The 23,148-nt window shown below is 35.9% G+C and overlaps 1 protein-coding gene across 3 annotated transcripts; it reads right to left on the bottom strand.

The window, feature by feature from the left end:
• Window positions 1-10,171: 10,171 nt before the first annotated feature.
• On the bottom strand, window positions 10,172-21,594 carry LOC114318024 (protein ILITYHIA). Of its 3 annotated transcripts, none has more exons than XR_014335483.1 (6): window positions 20,762-21,594; window positions 16,557-16,645; window positions 16,147-16,243; window positions 15,883-16,065; window positions 10,664-11,358; window positions 10,172-10,547 (listed from the first exon to the last, which is right to left on the bottom strand). XR_014335483.1 is itself a non-coding variant. In XM_028264851.2 (5 exons), exons 2-5 carry the CDS (start codon window positions 16,570-16,572, stop codon window positions 11,200-11,202), a joined length of 525 nt encoding a protein of 174 aa, XP_028120652.2. In that variant the 5' UTR covers window positions 16,573-16,645; window positions 20,762-21,576; the 3' UTR covers window positions 10,172-11,199. The 3 variants fall into 3 exon arrangements, 1 of the variants encoding a protein (XP_028120652.2); XR_014335482.1 differs by having other exon boundaries at window positions 16,487-16,645; window positions 20,762-21,576; XM_028264851.2 differs by having other exon boundaries at window positions 10,172-11,358; window positions 16,487-16,645; window positions 20,762-21,576.
• Between the last annotated feature and the right edge of the window lie 1,554 nt (window positions 21,595-23,148).

Raw genomic sequence — 23,148 nt, 5'->3', positions numbered from 1 at the left:
ATGAATTTCAGGGAATATGAGGATTGTTGTTCATTTTGGAAATTATTGTTCAAAATGTTGAAATAGTCTTGAAGTAACTAATTATTAAGGATATTTGAGAAGAGGACATTGTGTTATTCCTTGAATGATGAATTGGAATAAAAGTATTTGTATTCATCTTGTGAAATTGGCATATCAAATCATTTGATTAGATCAAACTTTGAAAATTGATTTGAAAACTTGCATTGAGAAAAGAATGTTGAGAAACAATCATGGAATGGTTTTGGGGTAAATACGTTTGTAAGTCTTGATAGGTGGTGTAGATGATATTGAATAAGTTGGCCTGAGAGTCCGGGGTGAAAGACCGAAAACCCGCGCGGATAGGTGTTAAGCCTTCTGGTTAATACCGGTAAAAATGACAATTTGGTAGTACTTGTATAGTCTACTTGCAGACACCGACCTAGGGATTACCAGAGTCGTATTTACCGCCTTTGAAATAAATTGTTAAGTTTTGAACAATTGAAATTGCATGATATCATTGAGCATGATGGTTTTCAAAAGATAAAAATGTGATTTATCTTCAAAAAGGGCATAGCATGGCATGTGCATTTCATCTCTTGAGACTTGTATAAAATGGATATACTTTGTTAAGAATTTTCTACTGGGCTTTATGCTGACCCTACGGGATTTTTGTGCAGGAAAAGATGTGGTGATCCCACCCAACTAGGGGCGTGGAAGTATGTGTGTTGGGAATACAATGCTCTCATTTTGCTGTGACTCTGTGTATAAGCCAAGGGCTGTGTTTGTGTGGGTTTGAATAACCGTTTTGTGTAACCAAGCTCTAGCCTTGGAAACTTGTAAACCCTTGGGAGTATTTATTTGTTTATTTACTTATTGTTGGATTAATGTATTGTTGCATGAAGAACTATTATATCATGTAATGTAAGTTTGGAGATTTATATTCGGTTTTCCTTGAAAGAGCCATGATTGTTGTATTATCATTTGGGCTAGAAATTTGGGACATTACATCATCTATAGGCTTGGTCTGCAAGACACTTGGCATGGCCACTCCCTGGCTCATCTATCGAAAACCTTCCTCAACAAATTTCTGGAACTGGCCATAAGTCAGTCCAATTTCCCTTGACTTCAACTCCTTATTTTCCAACACAAAAGGGCTAAATTCTTCATCATACATCATGGCCTCCACATTGTGGATGTCAGCCTTGAATGGATTTGCTCTGCCTAAAAAACCTTCATACCTTGCCCTTCATGGCCCTCTATTGTCAAGAAAATCAGGGCTTGATGAAGAGATGAAGGTACACAACCATTGGAATGAATTCAAACCTTTCCAAGCAACAAATTATAATTTGAGGTGGAATCAATCACAAAAAATGTTGCCCCCATCACTCTATCTCCAACCTGCAGTTGCAAGGCAATCACTCCCCTTGTGTCAGATGGACCTCTTGAAAAATCACTTATAGATACATCATAAGGGATTAAATCATCAACTGTTTTCCCAGTAACACTCAGAATGCTGGTGGGAAAAATATTCACAATAGCCCCATTATCAATCAACATCTTAGTTAGAGGACATCCATTCAAATGAGCACTCACATACAAAGGCCTTAAATGCCTTATCACTTCTAATTCGGGTGACTAGAGCACCACCTTCTCACTACTACTAGTTTTAACCACCTGAATGGATTTGCCAGCCTTCTCTTTGGGCTCACTCACCTCTATCATCATCACAGCAGGCTTTGACAGGTCTTTTACATCACCTTCTAATTGTTTTAACTGCTTAGGTTTTGCCTCAAACCTTTTTGGAAAAACCAAAATCATATTACAATCAGAGTTTGTAGGCAAAGAACCAAACCTACTTGCATCCAATCTTTCACCAAAGTCCCCAGAACTTTCAGACTTTGTATCTTCTTTTGTGTCTTCCTTGTTGTCGACAGGAACCTCTTCTGATTTTCTTGGCACCACTGCATTCCCATCAATCATCACCCCATCTTCCCCACTCTCCTCATCAGAAAAGAGAGCTTTAGATATTTCCTCTAGTTATCTCCTAAAGAGAACCTTTTTAGATATTTTATCCACTAACTTCTCTGTCTTGCTTAACTCACCCGTTTCTTCTTTCTCTTTCTCTCTTACCCAAATCAAATTTTTTTGATCATCTCTCTTTGGATTATCACCCTCCTTTGTTGAGAACATAGCATGAAACTTTCTCTGCTCTCTTCTCACTTGAGTCCTAGTTGGACCTATAGGCTTCCACCTTGACAAAGGAAACTTTGGATATATCACACCCTGCCAACCAATATGGTTAGGCACTAGTGGCTTCACCATCCTTGGTTACACTGGTAGATAAGCCTGTGGAAATCTCACACATTGCCCTGGCCTGAAAAACCTCTGACCCTGGCCAATAAATGGCTTTTGAAATGGTCTTGGCACAAATGCTGGTCTCTGAACATGACTAGGGCCACTAGATGGCCTCTGATCTTTTAACTACGTTACTTTAACTGTGATCCCTTCTGCTCTATGAACATAGATTGTCGTCTTAATAAAAATGGACCATCCTCCTCACCATATGACTTATCGACAGGCCCAACGATCCCAGGGTCTTGCCTATCAAACAACAATTTCTCTCCATTGAAAATTTGAAGGTCATCTCCACCTAAGGTATTAAACCTCAAGCCATGATCCTTCACAGTCTTCCTCATCTATCACTTTCTTGAGCACACAAACTTATCCTCATTTATCACTTTCTTTCCCTTTTCTTGCTTCTCCTGGTGAATCCTCTCCAAGTCAGACAACAAAATAGTTGGGTTTGGTGCCTTCCTTTTAATCCTAGCTGACACCATATGGATTGGTGCCATTTGTGGAAAGGGATTACTGTCTACTTCCATAACTCTTTTCTCATTTTCTGCATATTTCAGCAACCCTTTCTATATCAAGTCCTACACACAATTTCTAAAAGTTACACAATTGTTGGTAGAATGTCTAAAGTATTATGCCATTTACAATACTCTTTTCCTACTCTGTTTTGTTCCTTTGGAATTACATGTCCATGAGACAATGTTAAAAATTTATTATCCAATAATTCATCAAAAATGGTATCAGCTTTAGACAAATCAAAAGAATACTACCTAAATATAGGGTTTGTATTTCTTTTGGCCGGCTGAGTTGCTGACATGTTCACTAGTTTGTCCACTTTTCTCAAAGTCCCAAAACCACTGGTGTTTTGCTAACTACTTGAGCCACATAAACATCAACTTCTGCTTCTACATCAACCTCTTGGAAATAAGTCCCAAGGGATTTGCACATTCCTATGCCTTTCCTCTCTAAGTATTGATTCATACAGTGTTGCCCTAGATGACAAATCAAACAAATCTCTAAACTCCATCCCTTCAAACTTCTTTCTCAATTCAAACTCTAACCCATTCTAGGCCATTCTCACAATCTCAACTTCAAGCATGTATATTCGATGCCTGTTTTACACCCTTTTAAATCTATCAATGAATTGCTCTGCACTCTCAGAAAATTCCTGCCTCCTTTCAGACAGATCAACCAAGGTTACCTCAGGCTCAGTCATATAGAACTGGGCATGAAACTGGTTTCCACCTCTACCCAAGTATGGATTGAATTAGCAGGCAGGTTAATGAACTATGTAAAAGCAATTCTAGACAAGGAATATGAAAACAACCTCATTTTAAGTATATCATTATTTCCTACTTCTCCACATTGTAAAGTAAACATCCCTATGTGTTCAATTGTTGATTGATTTTCCTCACCATGAAACAAAGAAAACTCAGGCACTCTATAATTTCTAGGAAAATGTTCCTTATCTACCCACTGTGGGTATGGCTTCCTAAATCTAGGCCTTTCAGGCCTTCTCATCCCTAGACCATAAAGGTCTTGAACAATTTGGATAATCAGGTCCCTTTGATCAACATGGTTAAAAGCATTTTGCCTCCCATGCCCATAGTTATTTTCATAAGGCTCATGCCTGTCGACATGTAAAGGGGGTACTGGACTTCTTGGCCTTGGGCCATTACCAAATGGTTCATGGTACATGTCAAGCCTATGCCCTTCAGAATATGCACCCATATTTCCAAAATTATTGATTCCTTGCATAACCCACATTAGGAACTTCTCTATACCCAACATTTTCAGACCCTTGATTATAATTTTCAAAACCACATTAGTTCTTGGCCTCATATTAGGATAACCATTAAATTCTATGTTAAACAAATTTCTGTTTTCTACTGCTTTTTAGCCATGTAGTGGGTTAGAAAAAACATTTGACCCAAGTTGCCCCTAGGCCAGTTTCCTTGAATTTTAACATTTGGGGCTTGGAATACCTCATACATTCTTTTTTCAGCAGTTGGGTCCCTGTAAAAGGATGTTAGCTCACCAACAGACTGATGTGGCATACTAGTCGGTGGTAGCATATATGCACCCCTTGCCTTTGAAGACACCTTCTGTGCCTTTACTTCACTCTGACTTATATACTCCATCGATGGAGCTTTCAACACACTCCTCACTTCTCCCAGAAGGATTTGGTTCTCCTCCAATGATTGGTTTGCCAGTGCATCCCTTATCTGAGCCACTAGGACTCCTGTGAGAATTCTAGCATGGCCATTTGTTTGGCCTTCTGTATTCACTGTTTGGCCACTCATCTGGCCTTTCTGGGCCGGTACTTGGCCTACATGTTGAACACCACCATCATCAGCCAAGACCAAGTCCTGGTCCACCTCATTCTCTTCCAACTCAGCAGGCTTCTTCTCAACATGCTTATCAACTTGTTTCTTTGCCTTCATCATTTTTTGATCCAAATTATGCAATAATGTCCCACTGGGCGTGCCAAAAATTGTTAGTAAAAATTATGCTGGGGCTAGATCAACAGCAACCAAGTAATAATCTTAAACTAGACAATTAAACAGGAACAATCAAGCAATTATGGTGCTGGTTCAAATGCCTCAAAAGGATGAGGACTTCTTTAGATCAACTGATTGTAACAAAGCAAACAAGAAGAAAACAAACTGCCTTATATCAACTGAAAGTTACAAAGCAAACAACAAGTAATTCCAAGATGAAATTACTAAAGTCACCACAATTTACAAGGATCCGAATTAGAGAAGAAACTACTCCTAAACAAAGAAAACTACTCCTAGATTATGCTAAGTCTAAAACTAAGTTGTTATGTTGTTGATGATGTCCTCTCTCGCTGCAAATTTCTGATCTTTATACTTCTTCTTTCCCACGCCCCCATGATCTCCTCAATCTACAACTATTGTTGTGTAACTGCTGCAACTGCTTCCTGACTTCTAGGCTGTCAGACTTCTCCAATCCTTCACTTCTGTCTATCAAAACACCTCTCCTTCATGTTGCCACATGTCCCTTAGTACTTTGGACCTTTCATCGACAGAGAAAAACTTTCATCCTACACATGTCATTTTTTGCAACTCGCTCACTAAGTTCATGACCTGGCCTGATAACTATCTCATCATCTGAGCCATCCAATGCATGCGATCAACCTCTCTAATGCCACTTGTCCCTTTTTCACAACTGCTGAACCTTCACTTCATTTTGCAATATGTCGTATCCCAACTGGTCCACCTGTCGACAAGAACTAGCAAAAATAGGTGCAAACAAATATCATTTTGGGTGAATTTATGAGTCTTTCACATTTCTTCCGAATTTAAAAAAATAAATAAATAAAATTATGGTACGTAGACAGATAAATATAAAACAAATACTAAGATAATTCCCCATCTAAAAAAAAAAAAACTACTAAGATAATTTGCTGAACTAATAAAGAAGCAGAAGAAAATACATATATATATATACAAATGACCAGTTTTATTAATAAATAAATCATATTCGCATAACAAATGACTAATTTTATTAATAAGTAAATCATTAAGTAAATTAATAATTTTTAATGATATGAAAAATATTTTTTAGTTAACCATTTTGTTAATAAATAAAGCATTAAGTAAATTAACAATTTTAATGATATGAAAAATATTTTTCAATAAATAATTTTGATAATTTATTATGGGACACTTTTTCATAAATCTCTTTTCACCTACTTATGTTCCATTTAGTCCACAGTATTTTCTTTTGTTCCAATAAGTCCTATGGGTGACATAGTTACCAAAATACCCCTAATAATATTCACATTTACAATGTGAATGTTCCATGATGTAAAAGTTCACAACATCAATGTGAATGTTAACATGTCAATGTGAATATTCACATTGTAAAATATGAATGTTCACATCACCAAATTGCTAACCATTCAAAAAATATTTGTAAGGGTAGAAACGTCTATAAAATACCTTAAATATGATAATTAGGATTTGGTAGATCAAATGTCCAGATAATAGGACTTATTAGAATATAAGAATATCTTATGAACTAATTGAGATACAAACTCTTTAAAAATGATTTTTAAATAAATTTCCCATTTATTATTGCATAGGAGAATGGTTTTTTTTCTTCTTGATTATTGTGTTAAATTAAAATTTATGACAAATGATAGTTGTAATTTCTATTGTTATAGGACCAATTCATATTTTAAACAAACTTTATGGGTATATTTGTAATTTGGTAAAAATTAAAAGATTTATGTTTTATAATTAACCAAGAATGTTTGCGTAATTACAAAAAAAAAAAATCTTAACTTAATATATATGCCACCATTAGTAAATTATTGAAAATAGAAGGGCAAAATAAGGAGCAAAAAAAAGACCAGCCATAAGCAGGATAGAGCTTCTTATATATATAAATATGTAGGCTCGCGAGTATGGCTAAACTTGTGCTTGGCTCGTTAAGAAAACGGGCTTAACATTCTGGCTCGAGCTCATTTATTAAGCAACCGAGTCGAGCTCGAGCTTAAGCCTGATCGAGCCTGTTTGCGAATAGTTCGATTCATTTATAACCCTCACCATTATAATTAGTAGAGCTTTGAATTAACTACTCAAGACCAATTAAAATTAATTTCAATTTTTTGTTGATTTTTTATTAAGTAATGCCATACATAAACAAAATTTTCACTAACTTTTCTAATCGCTAAAACAAAAGCTTGAATCCCACTCGTATTTATAGGGTAACATTCACCATTTATCTTTATTTATTTATTCTCAATGTAAATTTCTACACATTCCTACAAAATTCTTACAATTTCATGTGAGTCATTTCTTTACAATAAGGCTCCGATTGTTTCGACGTAAAATCTTTTACAAGAAAATTTCTTTTACAAAAAAAAATAATTTTCTTATAAATTGACTTTTACACAGGAAAAAAATGTATTTGTTTTTATTTTTCGGTATTTGATTGATATTTGAAACAAAAATATTTTATTGCCTAAAAAAAAATTTTTGAATCAATAAAGTATCATTTATAACTTTTTAATGAGTTAAGATATTTATTTAAAAAGATTAAAATGTGTTGAAAATGTATGTGTTTGGTAACGTTTACGTTTTCAGTTTATATTTACAAAAATTTTATAAACTGATTTTTGTTTATTTTTAGAAAAACATAAACTACAAACGCGTTTGGTAATTGACAAAATGTTTTAAAAAAAATTTAAAATAAAAAAAGAGTGAGAAATGGCGAGTGGTGACAAGTGACGGCGGAAGACGGTGGTGGAAAGTGGTGACGATGGGTGGTGGGTAACTGGTGGAAGTGGGTGGTGGTGGTGGGTGGGTGGGTGGGTGATGGTGGTGGATGGTAGCGAGTGGGTGGTGGTGGTGGTGGCGGCGGCGGGTGGTGGGTGGTGGTGGCGGCGGCGGGTGGTGGGTGGTGGTGGCGGCGGCGGGTGGTGGGTGGTGGTGGCGGGTAGGTGGCGGGTGGTGATGGCGAGTGGATGGGTGACGGTGGCGGGTGGTAGCAAGTGGGTGGTGGTGGCAGGTGGTGGCGGGTGGTGGATGGTGGTGGCAGGTGGGTGGCGGATGGCGTGTGGTGGTGGGTGGTGGCGGTGGGTGGGTGGGTGGGTGACGGTGGCGGGTGGTGGTGGTGGTGGTGGTGGTGGTGGCGACGGGTGGTGGGTGGCGGTGGCAGGTGGGTGGCGGATGGCGGGTGGTGGCGGGTGGTGGCGGGTAGGTGGCGGATGGTGGTGGTGGTGGGTGGTGGCGGGTAGGTGGCGGATGGTGGTGGTGGTGGGTGGGTGGGTAGGTAACGGTGGCAGGTGATAGGTGGTAACGAGTGGGTGGTTGTGGCGGGTGGCTGGTGGTGGTGGCAGGTGGCTGCTGGTGGTGGTGGTGGTGGGTGGTAGGTGGTGGTGGCGGGTGAGTGGCAAGTGGCTGGTGGTGGTGGGTGGTTGGTGGTGGCAGGTGGTGGATGGTGGTGGTGGCAGGTGGGTGGTGAGTGGTGGTGGCAAGTAGGTGGTGGTGGCGAGCGATGGATGGTAGTGGCGAGTGGTGGGTGGTGGCGGTTGGATGGCAGGTGGGTGGTGGGTGGTGGGTAGTGGTGGTGGTGGTGGTGGTGGTGGTGGTGGGGGTGGGTGGTGGTGGCGGAGGCGGAGGACGGTGGTGGAAAATGGTGGCAGGTGGTGACTAGTGTTGGGTGGTAAAAAAAAAAAAAAACTAAAAACTCAAAATGGAAACACATTTTTTGTGTTTTCATTTTTTGGCCAAATTTATAAACTGAGACTACTGATTTATAAATCAAAAATTTTACCAAACAAGTTTTTGAGTTTTTAAAATTTTTGTAAATATAAACAGAAAACTGAAAACGTAAGTGTTACCAAACGGTAGTAATGAGAATCAACTTTGTAAAAATTGACTTACGAAAATTTTAAAAGTAAGTTAATTTTGAAAAAAAAATGATACAAAAATATTTTTCTTATTTTACTTGTTTTTTGTTCAACTAAATAACCAAAAAAAAAAAAATTAAAAATATTTTTGACAAAAACATAAAAACAAACAGAACCAAAATCAACAATTTGACAAAATCAAATTGTAACATGTGGTTGATTTTGATGCCTCAAACATGGGGTTCGGTTGGATGCTAAATTTTTCCTCAATTCAAGCCAAATCAAACTGCTTACATCCTTACAATTCAAACATATACTGACATATACTGAAGACGAGCCGTTCTCTTTTTCATTCACAAATTGTTGATGGGTCGGCTCAAGGAATCATACAAAAATTAGAAATGAGAATTTGCTTATAGGCCATCACTTTTGCTAAATAAAAAATAAAAATGTGAAAATCTTTACTCATTAAAACAAACTCATGGTGATTTTGCTCTTTATTTGCAAGTTTCCTGTAATCTAACAGCATCCGACAAAAATCATACAAAAATTAGACAGTTTTTCGCATATCAAATATATTTATTCTTATTCCAATATAACAATTACATTGACATTAAATGGAAGACCCAGTAAGAAAAATTGGGAATAATCCACTTCCATCCTTGTACAACACCTTGTCTTATAAAGTAGACAAAAAACTACCACAAAAAAAATTTGGCGGCGAAATCTTGAGCATTTTCAACTGAAGAAAAATTTTGTGCTGGTGGAAGAAAGCAAAACGGGTACCCATCACGGAACCACCAATTTATCAGCCACTCGACAAGTCATCTTCACTGTTGTCAAACAATGAATCCACAAAGAATTGCTATGTGAACATGCAAACAAACAAGAGTTATGATATACAAACAAAATTTCAAAGCAAAATTAAAATACTCTTTCTCATAATTTTAAAAATACCATTAGCACGTGTGGATGTGTTTTTTATATGACCTTCAATTTACAAATACCAAGTGATGATCTTAGGAAGCAGAACGATGGCTATATAGCCTTGTGATTGAAAAGGGTTGGGATTTGCTTGTGTTTAGTTTAGATGTAGTAGTCCACTGGATTTGCAAAGACTCAGGACTGGAATGCTCCAGACAAACTATTCAAGGATTGTGAGACTTTAATTCAAGGGCCAGAAGGTAAAAAGGATCAATCATAGCACAAAAGGGTAAGGGTTTGGTGATGAAAAAAGGACTGTTCAAAAAGGCTGAGAGCAATAATTGGTGAATGTTAACCTTGCTGGTTTTTGTGCAAAAGAAAGTGAAGAAGAAGAATTTTGAAGGGCTTTAACCTTGGATGGTGGAAAATTTGTGCAAACACAATATCAAAATACTGTTAACTAAACTCTCATTGAGTAGTAAAATTTTACAAATTTGTAAGGGTTGTGGAAAAATTCCGTTTCTTTTTTTTTCTTTTTTTTTTTTGAAGAGTAGCTCCAAATTCCAATGGCCATTTTTTAGTTTCATATCAATACTATAAAATAATTTTTATTAGAACCATGAACCAAAAACACAATGAGATGCCTGTGCTGTATATAAATTATATACTAAACAACCTGAACAGAACATCTAATGGGCAAGAAAAAAGGAAACATGGAAAGCCAAGTAAATACTGGTAACATCTGATGTTTTTGGCAATTAAAAAGCATTTAAAGCAAGAAAATTAATACGAAGGAAATGCTTGATGATGTACCTGTGTTCAGGAAACTTTGATATTCATCTGGCATCCAAGTCAGTGATGAATTTCTGTGTAGCTTGAATGTTTTCTATTGGTGGAAATTGACATGGTCAAATCAATAGTTAAAAAGTTCATATTAATGTAGACAATAAATAGGAGTTGACATAAAAATGAAAATAAAAAAACGACAGCGAAAGTAAATACCCCTAGTTAATTGAAAGCAGTGCAATGCACATCTTTCTCCAGCAAGTCTCACAGGAGTACTTCCATCCTTCAAACATTCAGCAAGTGCTGGCCCGAATATTGCAAAATTGTTCATAACAACTGTAGGATTTTCTTGCCCATATAACTTCATTGTTAAAACTAGCTCTTAATTTTTTAATGAGACTAAAAATAAAAAAAAAATAAAAAAGGGGTATATTATTATATACGGAAAATGCAAATGGTCAAGAATGTACTTTTGCAACTACTTTTAGAGTAGATAATGCTCTTCTTCTAACTTACTAGAGTCATCGTACATGACTGATACCAAGGATGTAAGAGTTTCCAAATGTGCAGTGGTGTTTAAGGGTTCATTCTTAATTTGATGAAGTAGAAGCCTCCCTAACGCTTTTGTTGATGTTTCACAAACAGGGAACTATATGAGAAAGGCTGTCAGAACCCAATTAATACTAAGAAAACAAAAAAATATTTTTTTTTTTGTAAAGAGTGTAATACCTTCTCATCTTTTAAGGGAGATTTCAATAGTTGAGAACATTGGAGGTGCACAACTTATTGAAGGAATTATGCCTGAGCATGGAAGAGGTTGCAAGTGCTGAACCTTGCATAGCAAACCAGCTAGAAGAGACTAAACTTAAGAGTTCCTCAAGTTGCTCAGAGATTTGACCATCTTCCATGTACTGCAATATCATGAATTTAGAGTTCCGTTTGAAACAAAAGAAAGCCAAACCAAAAAAATAGTTAAAACCATTGTTAATCATATTGTTTAATTTTGATGATGTCTAAAATATTATTTGAAAAAATTGGATTTTTTTAATATACATATTATTTGACAAATTTGATATTGATTAATTGTATTATTTTGATAATTTTGATATTGATGAGTTGTCTTCTTTTGACAAAAGTGATATATCCACATCGAGTGGTAGGTTATGCTTAGTTTAAAATCTCTACAAAAATTTAAAAACGGTATATATGTTCATATCTATTATAAATATTACTTAAAGAGATTTTGCTATATATGCAAATATTTGTTTAGAATATTATATACAATGCATATAATTTGAATAGAATACATCATGTGAGCAATTAGATTTTTTCACTACATTGATTATATCATATATATATGGAGTAAATCATTCCATATACGTAAAAAAGCTGCTCGGATCCCTTATGAAAATGAATCCTACTTTGAATCGTTTAAATGCTAGGTCGTTCCCCTCAAGTGACGCGTTGCGCCTGCCTCCGGGTGTTTCGAAAAGTGAGCAAGGGGCGCCGCATCGACGCCTGGGTGCGGTGAAAAATGGGCAAAGGTTTTCGCTTTTTTCTGGACGAGCGCGGGTAAAGAAGCTAGTCCAAGACTATAGGTTTAGGATAGCCACTTGGAACATAGGAACCTTAACTGGTAGGACGATGGAATTGGTAGATGTTATGATTAGGAGGAGAGTTAGTATAGCTTGCATACAAGAAACTAAGTGGACGGGAGAGAAAGCTAGGGAAATTGAGGATACTGGTTTTAAACTTTATTATAGTGGTAAGGATAGACGCAAGAATGGGGTAGGAATCATAATTGCCAAGGGTCTTGTGGAAAGTGTGGTGGCGGTCACTAGGAAAGGAGATAGGATTATGCTAATTAAACTAGTTATTGGAGGAAATATAGTGAATATTATTAGCGCTTACGCCCCTCAAGTAGGGTTAGATGATCAGACTAAGAGGGATTTTTGGGAGCAAATGGATGATATCTTACAGGAGATACCCGTAGGAGAGAACCTGGTTATAGGTGGAGATTTTAATGGCCATGTGGGCATAGATAAAGTAGGTTATGAAAAGGTGCATGGTGGATACGGTTTTGGTGACAGAAATGAGGCTGGAGAGAGAATCTTAGATTTTGCGTTGGCTTCTGACCTGGTGGTGGCCAATACTATGTATAAGAAGAGGGATGAGCATTTGATAATCTTTAAGAGTGGATTAGTTAAGAGCCAAATAGATTATTTCTTAGTGAGAAAAGTGGACTGCCTAAAATGCAATGATTGTAAGGTGATTCCTGGTGAGAGTCTGGTCTCTCAACATAGGATTTTGGTACTAGATTTATGTTTTAGAGGGCAATACCAAGTTAGGAAGGATGGTGGACGTCGTAGGACAAGATGGTGGGACTTAAAAGGGGATAAACTGGGGATAAGGAAGGTACTTGGGACTTAGAAGGTGATGCTAACACTATGTGGAATTCGATGGCCAATTGTATGAGGAGAATCTCAAGGGAAGTGCTTGGAGAGTCGAAAGGAACGGGACCCAGCTCTAGGGAAACTTGGTGGTAGAGGGAAGAGGTCCAAGCGGTAGTTAAGACAAAAAAAGAGTGCTTTAAAAAGTGGCAGAAGGATAGAACTGAGGAAAACCTTAAGAGCTATAGATTGGCTAATAAGGAGGTCAAGAAAGTCGTGAGAGAGACTAAGTTGAAAGTTTATGATGACCTATACACTAGACTAGATAGTAAGGAGGGAGAGAAGAGGGTATACAAACTTGCTAAGATACGGGAGAGGAAAACAAGAGATTTTAATCAAGTAAAGTGCATCAAGAGTGAGGATTCTAAGGTATTGGTGAAGGATGATGAGATTAAGGAAAGATGGAAGAATTATTTTGAGAAATTGTTAAATGAGGAACAAGGAAGTATGACAATAGGGGAAGAAATAATCAGTAATATGATAAACCAAGACTATAGGTTCTATCGCAGGATTAGGAACTTTGAAGTAGAGATTGCACTTAAGAAGATGAAATCAAATAAGGCTTTAGGACCTGATGATATCCCTATTGAAGCTTGGAAGTGTTTGGGTAAAAAGGGAGTTACTTGGTTGACTAGGTTGTTTAGCAAAATTTTGTTGACTAGGAACATGCCAGATGAGTGGAGGAAGAGTATTTTAGTGCCAATCTATAAGAATAAAGGTGATGTCCAGAATTGTAACAACTATAGAGGAATTAAGCTAATGTGTCATATAATGAAAGTGTGGGAAAGGGTGATGGAACGCCGATTGCGAGACATAACAGAGGTGTTAGAGAATCAATTTGGGTTTATGCCTGGTAGGTCAACAATGGAAGCGATCTATCTTTTGAGGAGAGTTATAGAAAAGTATAAAGAAAAGAAAAGAGACATTCATATGGTGTTTATCGACCTTGAGAAAGCATATGACAGAGTGTCCCGAGATATAATATGGTGGGCGTTAGAGAAGAAAGGGGTGACGAAAGGCTACATTGACGTGATTAGGGACATGCATGAAGGAGTGGTGACCACTATTAGATCGCCAGCTGGAGAAACAAATGAATTTCCTATCACTGTAGGGTTACACCAAGGATCTACCTTAAGTCCTTATCTTTTTGCTTTAGTTATGGACGAGTTGACGATAAATATTCAGGATGACGTGCCATGGTGTATGCTTTTTGCAGACGATATTGTGTTAGTGGATGAGACTAGAGAAAGAGTTAACACAAAGTTGGAGATTTGGAGAAAAGCTCTTGAATCTAAAGGATTTCGGATAAGCAGAACTAAGACAGAGTACATGGAGTGTAAATTTAGTAACAGTAACAATGAAAGCAGAGGAGAAGTGAAGATTGAGAACCAAGAATTGTCTAAAAGTGAACATTTTCGTTATTTAGGGTTGATTATCACAACAGCGGGAGAGATTGATGCAGATGTGGCCCATAGGATTAAGGCGGGATGGTGTAAGTGGAGAAGTGCGTCTGGGGTATTGTGCGATAAACGAATACCCACTAGACTAAAAGGTAAGTTCTATAGAACGACTATTAGACCAGCTATGTTGTATGGGAAGGAGTGTTGGGCAACCAAGAAACAACATGTAGATAAGATGAGTGTGGCTGAGATGAGGATGCTAAGGTGGATGTGTGGTAAGACTAGACAGGACAGGATTAGGAATGAGTGTATTCGGGAATGGGTAGGAGTAGCACCGATAGAAGATAAGTTGAGAGAGAATCGTTTGAGATGGTTTGGTCATATTCAACGGAGACCAACAGAGGCAGTAGTGAAGAGATGCGATGCTGTAACGATAGATGGAAGTGTTAGGGGACGGGGTAAGCCTAGATTAACGTTGACTAGCGTTATAAATAGAGATATGAATCTACTTAATTTGACTAATGAAATGGCCTTTGATAGGGCTGCGTGGAGAAGAAGGATTCATGTAGCTGACCCCATTTGATGGGACTTAAGGCTTGGTTTGGTTTGGTTTGGTTTATTATCTATAATGTTCGCATTGCCTACAAAAGAAAAATAAAAAACGGTGACTCCATGTTTGAAAAAAAGGAAAAAGATGGTTTTACTTTTATCATTTTTTTTCAAACGTTATCATTTGCTGTCTATTTGATCAAGGAGCATGCCCATGTAATCCATGACGTCAACAAGGAGTGCCCTACTTCCAACGGGCATATTTTTGTGTATAAATAGAAGTGTTGTACGTGGAGAAAAATAAAAAACTTGAAGAGAAAAAATTTCTGTGTTCCAAAATTTTGAGTATATTGTGTTATGCTCTTTCACTTTCAGGTCTAAGTGTAACCTTTGTCTTACACTTTCATATTTACTCTTTGTAAGAGAATTATTGTAAAAGAGGGTTTAAGTACCACTTTTTTTTATTCATTATTTTTGTGAGAGACTTTTGTAAGGGTAAGGCATTTATTGTTGAGTAAGGCTCAATAGATAAGAGTAAATCCTGTGCAAAATCCACAAGCTTGGTGAATACTTAGTTGTGTATTAATTCATTTTGATAGTAAAGAAATTCTCAAGGGGGTTCATTGGGGAGTGGACGTAGGCCTGAAATGCCGAACCATTATAAATCTCAGTATCTAATTTTCTTTTTCTATTTCTCTTACTTTTATATTGATAATTATTATTCTGTTTTTTATTTGTTAAAATTCTGAATATTGTGTTTATAAATTTTAATATCGTAAATTTTTTTAATAACCCAATTCACCCCTCTCTTGGGTTGCCTACCTGGGATAACAACCATATTCTCCAATATAAATTTGAATGAGGCGCTGGGATCATGAAAATGCAATTGATCTCAGGAAGCGTTCTTATTGGTAATATTTAATTCATAGCTAAGCATAGGAACAATACAACAAGTAAATATGTGAACCTTGTACTAGAACCAAAGTCAGAACATAGTCACAGTGAACATACATAAAGTTCTTTGCAATTTACTGACCTGTAAAATGATGCCAAATATACTTGAAGCAGAAGCTCGAATTTGGTCATCATCATGATATATTAAGTCCTTGAGAAGAGTGTAGACGCGAGTTCTAACGGTACTGCTCACACTTTTACCAGCATGCTTGAGTACACCCTTTAAAGCAGTCAAAATGGCCTCGCGGACCCCACCATCCGATACCTGATAGTTGATATCTGAATAGTTAAAATATCCAGCTAAAAATCAAAATAGCAACAAATGATGCAAGATAACAAGTATCACCTGCAAACTCGTGATAAGATCACCGACTAAAGGGTCAACCCTAGTACTGAGTGCACTAAGCTTCCCAAGTGCAAGGGCAGCACTTGAGCGAACAGACCTGTTTTAGTTCCATATCTCATAAGAATAGGAGGTAAAAGAGCATGCAAGCTGTGCTACTTACAAACAACTAACTACTAATACAAGCTGGTCAAATAAACCAATTAAAAAAACAAAAGTTATCATGAGCAGTCTAAAAATAACGAATTTAACAATTTTATGTTTAATAAGATAATTGTTTACAACACATTAAAGTCCCTTCCGATTGTCCAAATATAGGTTGGAAAGAAAAATTCAAATCAACCTTGTATTATCCTGTAAACACTTGATAAATGTTGTTTGAAGCTGCGGAAGAAAAGGTTTCAGGGCCATACCACCCTTCCGTATCATGATGGTCAAAGTTGACAAAATTGCACTCTTCACCTACCAAGGGAACCGATAACCTATTATCCAGATCAAAGGCCTGTAATAAAAGAAAACATCAACACCAAAGTCAGCATGGATAAGCAATTGAAAAGAATTCCAAGGATCAACAATTTTTTCATTTTTATTTTCAAATCTTCTGATTCAGTGTCATTTTTTATAGTATGTGCCAAATTCACGGGTGGCTTGGGTTATGCGCCAGAGAGGGCGGCTTAAGATATGCACCAGAGGAGGCGGCTTGGGTTGTGTGTCAAAGGGGGCGACTTGGATTGTGCGCTAGAGAGGGTGGCTTGGATTGTGCACCAAAGAGGGCAACTTCGATTGTGTGCCAGAGGGGGCAGCTTGAGGAGTGCGCCAAAGGAGGCGGCTTAGGAGTGCACCAAGGGGGTGGCTTAGTTGGTGAGCCAAGGAGGGCGGCATGGGTGGTGCACCAAGGAGGGCGACTTAGGTAGCGCGCCAAGGGAGCAACTTGGGTGGTTTGCATGGTAAGCATGCTCACTATGAAATAGGTATAATACCCCCCTCAAACTCAAATAAGTTTGAAGACAGAAACCTATTTGAGGTTGAAGCAAAGGGAAAGACAGAGTGGAGCAGAAACACACAAAAAAAAAGGATTGCGAGTAAAAAAATATGATAGAGATATTTAGGGTAGAAATAAATTAGCGGACAGAGTAAGAGATCACCACGAAGCGATACTGAGAAAAATATGGCAGTGGAACGGGTTGAGGTCTAGCGGGTTGCCAAAGTAAGGCTGCTTCCCGCTGGTGAAGCAAAATTACTAGGTACTTAACCTAGTTCTGATACCATATTATAATATCTGTGAGAGAGAGAGAGAGAGAATATTATATTATGTGTATATTCAATGAATAATTATGTAATAGTATATACAAGATTCTTTTATATGGGAGGAGAGAAACCTAAGTATGGTAATCCTAAATATAGTAATGAATATAATATGGTATCTATGATAGATACAATATATAGTTACTATATTTAACAATACCCATGAGCTGTTTGAAAATTACCTGTGAGAAGTGGTGAGCAACCTAATATGCTTGGTGCTCTTGTTCGGATGGATTTTATGTTGATTTTCTCATTTACAAATTATTTTATATTGTCGTGGCTTTCTTGGTGAACTGATTCTATAATACTGCTTGTATTCTTTTTGATTTGATGTTGTTTTTATGTGTTATTATTAGTTAATTTGTTTTGTTTAAATATCAAGTATGAGGTAGAGGGTTAAATTTTGAGTTTTGGAGTGGTGTGGAACTTTGGGTGTGAAAAGAGAATGCATCAGAATAAGTTTGGAAGACTAATCTTTCAGGGAATGTTATATAACAGCAGCAGAAAATAGTGACCACCCAAGTTATTTTCCTTGGTTTTTTTTTTTTTTTTTTTGGGGGGGGGGGGGGGGGGGGGTGGGTGTGGAGGGAAAAGAAAATTAACTGTCTACATGCCTACTCTCTCCCAAATCTGACTGTAAGCAGGAGCCACAGTCATCGTATGACCTTAATTTCATAAGGCACTACCATAAACAATTTAAGGGGGCTGACAGAATTTGAGATGGTTTGTTCCACTAAGGCTTTGTTCAGAGCTTGGAATTGCTAGGAGAAAAAGAAAACCCATTTACCTTCATGTTTACACCCCGACTTTGTAAAACAACGTATTAAAACCAATTCTATGAAATCATGAAAAAGAGAAGGAGAAATGATATCTAAAAAGAAATAAAACATTTCCACAAACTGCAATCATATTTTCTATTCACCATCAGTTCTACGGTAACCAAACCAAAAATAAAGAATTCCTTTGCATTTGCTTTTCTATTTACCTCAACAAATGCATAAACCAAATGAAGTATAAATGTGGGGCTATCTATCAAGAGATATAGGTTGAAGTTTTAAAGCTTATTCAGTTATATATACACCTTACTCTTTTTCCATTTCTCTATGCATTTCTCTCAATTTTCCATGCCGTGCTTTCTCAAACATCTCGTACTAAAATTATTTAGTGATATTATTCAATTTTCCTACTAACTGCAGCAGGGATACTTTGATGAACATAGCAAAGCACTATGAAACTGGATTTCAATATTGAGTCTACATTTTAGGTAGGCATGAGTATTATTTTACCCACCTCCATGTGATGATGATGTACAAGTTTATCTTACAAAAAAAGGTTAAGCAAGTTTACGGAGAATGAGCTATTTTGCTAAATAAAGTGTATTTGTCTGCTATTTCTTTATTCTAATGAAGTGTTTCTGTTGAATTTGGTTATGTGTCTGTGGAGAGGCCGTATTTGTTTACATGGTAGAAATTATATTTCTTTGTCATCCTATTATTTTTTGGTAGTTGAGATTTCCATGTGTTGATCTGGAGCTGCATAGCAAGTATGTTCCTCCTGGTGGTTCAGAATCAATCTATGATGTTGGTCAGAAGGATAATAAAAGAACACAAGTGATCCCTCCAATGCCAGAGGACAAGTGTTTCCCTCCCCCCCACCCCAGTTTTAGCCATATGTTTGCAGGTTCGATCTTTTAATTTAATTTTGTGTCTATCAGCAATATATCTAATGCTAGTTGCTCATGCTATTTCACTGTTCACTGACACTGCCAATGAGTAATCTTCACAGCAATGTTTAGTTTTCACTTGTATTGTCTAAAGGCAGACCCTTCTACTTGAAAGCATCATGAAATTAACTCACTGACCTTGCTTAAGTTTAGATGTCATAGAATTGAAACAACAGTACCTCTAACTAAGTTTTCAACTTCAACAAATAAGACCAAATGAATCTTTTCTTTTTTAGGGGAGGATATGGTTTCAAAATATTCTTGGAAGTGATAAAAGTTTCTGCCAAGGGAATCAACTTCAACTGAGATATAAACATTACTGCTCATCATATAAGACTTGTCATACCGTACAATAAACATTTGATAAGGAGAGAGCTGAGGGAATAGGAATTAATCACACACACACACACACAGACAGACGAAACAATATTTCAGTAACAAAGCACAGTCAATGAGAATGAAAATCATCAAAATTCCATCTAAATGCGTGATCTACCCTATCCAAAAGTGATCTTATTTACTACATTTAGTATCCTACCACCTTCAACCTCCAATATAACTATCATCCACCAGGCAATCAAGTCACACCAATAATAAGCAATAAGTGAAAGGAAAATGCCAGGTACTCGAAATTGGAGGGGGCTCGAATGCCCCGAATCCTAGTAGTGCCAAAACGATGTCGTTTTGGCACTTTTTTTTTCCCTTTCTATTTCCTTCTTCCTTCCCCGTCTCTTTCTCTCTGAAACTGGTTTGAGAGAAAGAGAGAGAAACAGAGAGGCGAGAGAAAGAAAGAAGGCGGAAGATAGGAGAAGAAAAAAAAAGAGAGGGGGAACAGAGGAACCAGGTCGCGAACCACTCGAACAACCACAACCCAACCCACCGCCATGGACGGAGAGGCCGAAGCTAGATCTTCGGCTGTGGCTGTGGGTTTGGTTTTGATTTTGGGATTTGATTTTGGATTTGGATTTGGATTTTGATTTTAGGTTTTGATTTTGATTATGAGTTTGGATTCAGAAAAGAACAGAGGAAGAAGAGGAAGGAAAAAGAGAAGGGGAAGGAAGAAGAGAGGGGCAAGGACCAAACCCAAAAAAAAAAGAAAAAGAAAAATTATTTTGATTCTGAATTTGGATTCAGAAAGAACAAAGGAAGAAGAGGAAGGAAAAAGAGAGGAGGAAGGAAGAAGAGGAAGAAGAGAGGGGGAAGGAAAAAGAAAAGGAAAAAAAAAAAAAGTGTCAAAACAACGTCGTTTTGGCACATTCGAGCCATTCGGGCTACTTTACTTTCGAGCTACCCAGCATTGTTGTAAATGGAATATCATCTTGGCATACTAAGTAGCATCACATAGAACAAATGAACAATGAAATAAAGCTCTACGAAGAAAACTGCGGGGATAGAAAAGCTAAATTATATTTTGAAGGAAGTTTTCTTATAGGATTCAACGTTTAATTCTCTCTCCAAACACACAGTAAAGGAATGAATACATTTGGATACAAAATTTATTTTTCATAACAGTATTACTACAGTACAAGTCTATAATTAATGAGTGTCGTAAAGAATAACATGGCAAACTCAGGTTGAAGGGGGATTTACATTTCAGCATGTTGCAATTGGTCTGCTGCGAATTTTTCATTTAGGCATTGCATCAAACAGTTGGTGAGCAGAAGGTGTAACTGGCAGCAGAAATTCATGACAAACCACACATGTATCAGCACAAACCAAACTAAAAAACAGAGAGGCAAAGACAATTACCCATCAAGCAAACATAGGACCATTTCCCACTGATGTTAGATCTAACACTATTTGGGAACCTAAGAGAGAAAAGAAAAGAAAGGATTACTTAAGTAATAAGAGAAAAGAAAAGAAAAGAAATGATTGTGATTTCTCTCCTTTTTGTTTGGATAAGGAAGAAATAAAAGAAAAGAAATGATTGTGATTTCTCTCATTCTTGTTTAGTTAGGTTTCATTAAGAGAAAAGAAAAAAAATTATTTTATGTTATATTATCAAAATAACCTTTTTATATTTTCAATCATTTTATTTCTTTTATTTTTATAGGGATAAAATTGGTATTATGAAAATAGTGGTTTCTTTTCTCTCCCAATCTCTCCACTTTTGGGAAGATTGAAAATGAGGCTTATAAGAGAAATGAGTTTTTCTCCATTTCTTCCTATTTCTCTCTACTTAAGTTATCCAAACAAATAAAAGAAATACATATCACTCTATTTCTTTTCTTTTCTCTCCAAATTACTCAATCCAAACATAGCGTAAGTTTTGCTGTTTTTATAGGACGTTATAGAAACGGGTGTACACCTATATTTTTCTCTAAATTTGGTCTGTATATATTATGAGATAACATGTTATCTTAGAATCTGGGGTGCTGCTGTGCACCCAGCACAGCACGCACTGTTACACAGCCTTATGAGCTCATTTCGGAATTTGATTCAATAATTCGAATCGTTCACATTTTAGAGTCCAGCAAGTAAAACATATTTATAAAAAATTAAATTACTCAGATATCGTTAATCCTTTCATCGACTCACATTTATATTTATAAAAATAAATAACATTGTGATTTAAAATATTAAAATAAATAACAATGTAAATAGATGAAAGGATTAACGATATCCGATTAATTTGATTTTTTATAAGTATATTTTACTTAATGTACTTTAAAATGTGAATGCTTCAAATCATCAAATCGAACCTTGAAATAATCTCATAAAATCGTACAATAGTGCATCCGTTATCTTATGTCATATTTTTTCTCTTATTTGACGTTTATTTAGTTATTTGGGAATAATAAATACTTTACCACCTGCAATGAGTTTCTCGCCATACCCATCTTGTGGCCTCAATCTGAACCTGTATGCATGATCGGGATAAGTTTTATAGTAAAAAATATCTATACAAAAACTCAGTTTTATTGTATAACTACAAATACAAAAATAAATTACATTTTATGTTATAGAATAGATAATTTTAATTTATAATTATATTTGTCATTTATTCTATAAAATAAAATATAATTTGCTTCTATATTTATAGAGGTTCAATAAAATTGATTTTTTATGCTGATAACTTTTATTTTAAAGTCTACAAAATAGGCGGTCTATATCATTGATGCAGGTCTAAATTGAAGGAAATATTATGATACACACATATGTAAGTTATGTGATTTGTGAGTATTATTCAATATTATGAAAATCATAATTAAAAAAAAAAATTGAGTTATAACTAAATATGTACGACCAAACACCTTTGGAATAATAATCAAAATTTTATCATAACTAATATCAGAAATATGTCATAACTAATTAACTTAAAAATCGTAACCAAAATGCATATGATGGAATTTCCCCAAATTGAAACCCACAAAAAAATATTCAGTGTGTTTGGTTTCAATTTTTTAAATTTAATTTTTTGAAAATTAAGTTTTTTTATTTTTCGTGTTTTTTATTTTTAGTGAATATTTTTAAAATTTTAAGTATTTTTTTAAAACTTTGTTAGCTGCATTCAGATGTATCTAAAAAGTAAAATATTTTAAAAAACTAATAAATATACAAGAATACAAAAAATATACTAAATTCTTATATATTTTTTTTTTTATGTATTTTTAATATTTAGTGAATTTTCTATTTTTTTTTTACAAACATTATACTCTTTAAATATATTTATATTAGGTGTATTTAAAAATTAAAAAAATTACTTAAAATATTAAAAAAAATTCAAAAAAAAAAAAAACACAAAAGCAAATAAAAAATGTGTTTGGTTTGTGTTTGTAGAGTAATTTTTGAGATAAAAAGTACAAAAACTTGTTTGATTTGCTTTTTTTCAGAAATGGTTTTGAAAAATTGTTTTGGAAAGAGAGTTTTAAAAAAAGTGATTGATTTGATTTGTATGAGAGAGAGAGAGTGATTTTAGAAAGTAGATAATCAAAGAAAATTTTGAGATTTTTTTTGAAAAAATTTATTTGATTTAA

Source organism: Camellia sinensis, chromosome 7 (assembly GCF_055761805.1).
Source record: "Camellia sinensis isolate YWXY chromosome 7, ASM5576180v1, whole genome shotgun sequence".
Classification (NCBI taxonomy): Eukaryota; Viridiplantae; Streptophyta; class Magnoliopsida; order Ericales; family Theaceae; genus Camellia; species Camellia sinensis.
The sequence above is the reverse complement of the archived record's forward strand: the minus strand, read 5'-3'. Positions and strand labels throughout refer to the sequence as shown.

Excerpts from the sequence above, each read along its gene's own strand:
- LOC114318024 (XM_028264851.2), bottom strand. The coding sequence starts at position 16,572 with ATGATACGGAAGGGTGGTATGGCCCTGAAACCTTTTCTTCCGCAGCTT. Across the intron at positions 16,244-16,486 it reads TGTTTACAGGATAATACAAG|GTCTGTTCGCTCAAGTGCTG; the intron begins GTTGATTTGAAT and ends GAACTAAAACAG. Across the intron at positions 16,066-16,146 it reads ATCTTATCACGAGTTTGCAG|GTATCGGATGGTGGGGTCCG; the intron begins GTGATACTTGTT and ends ATCAACTATCAG.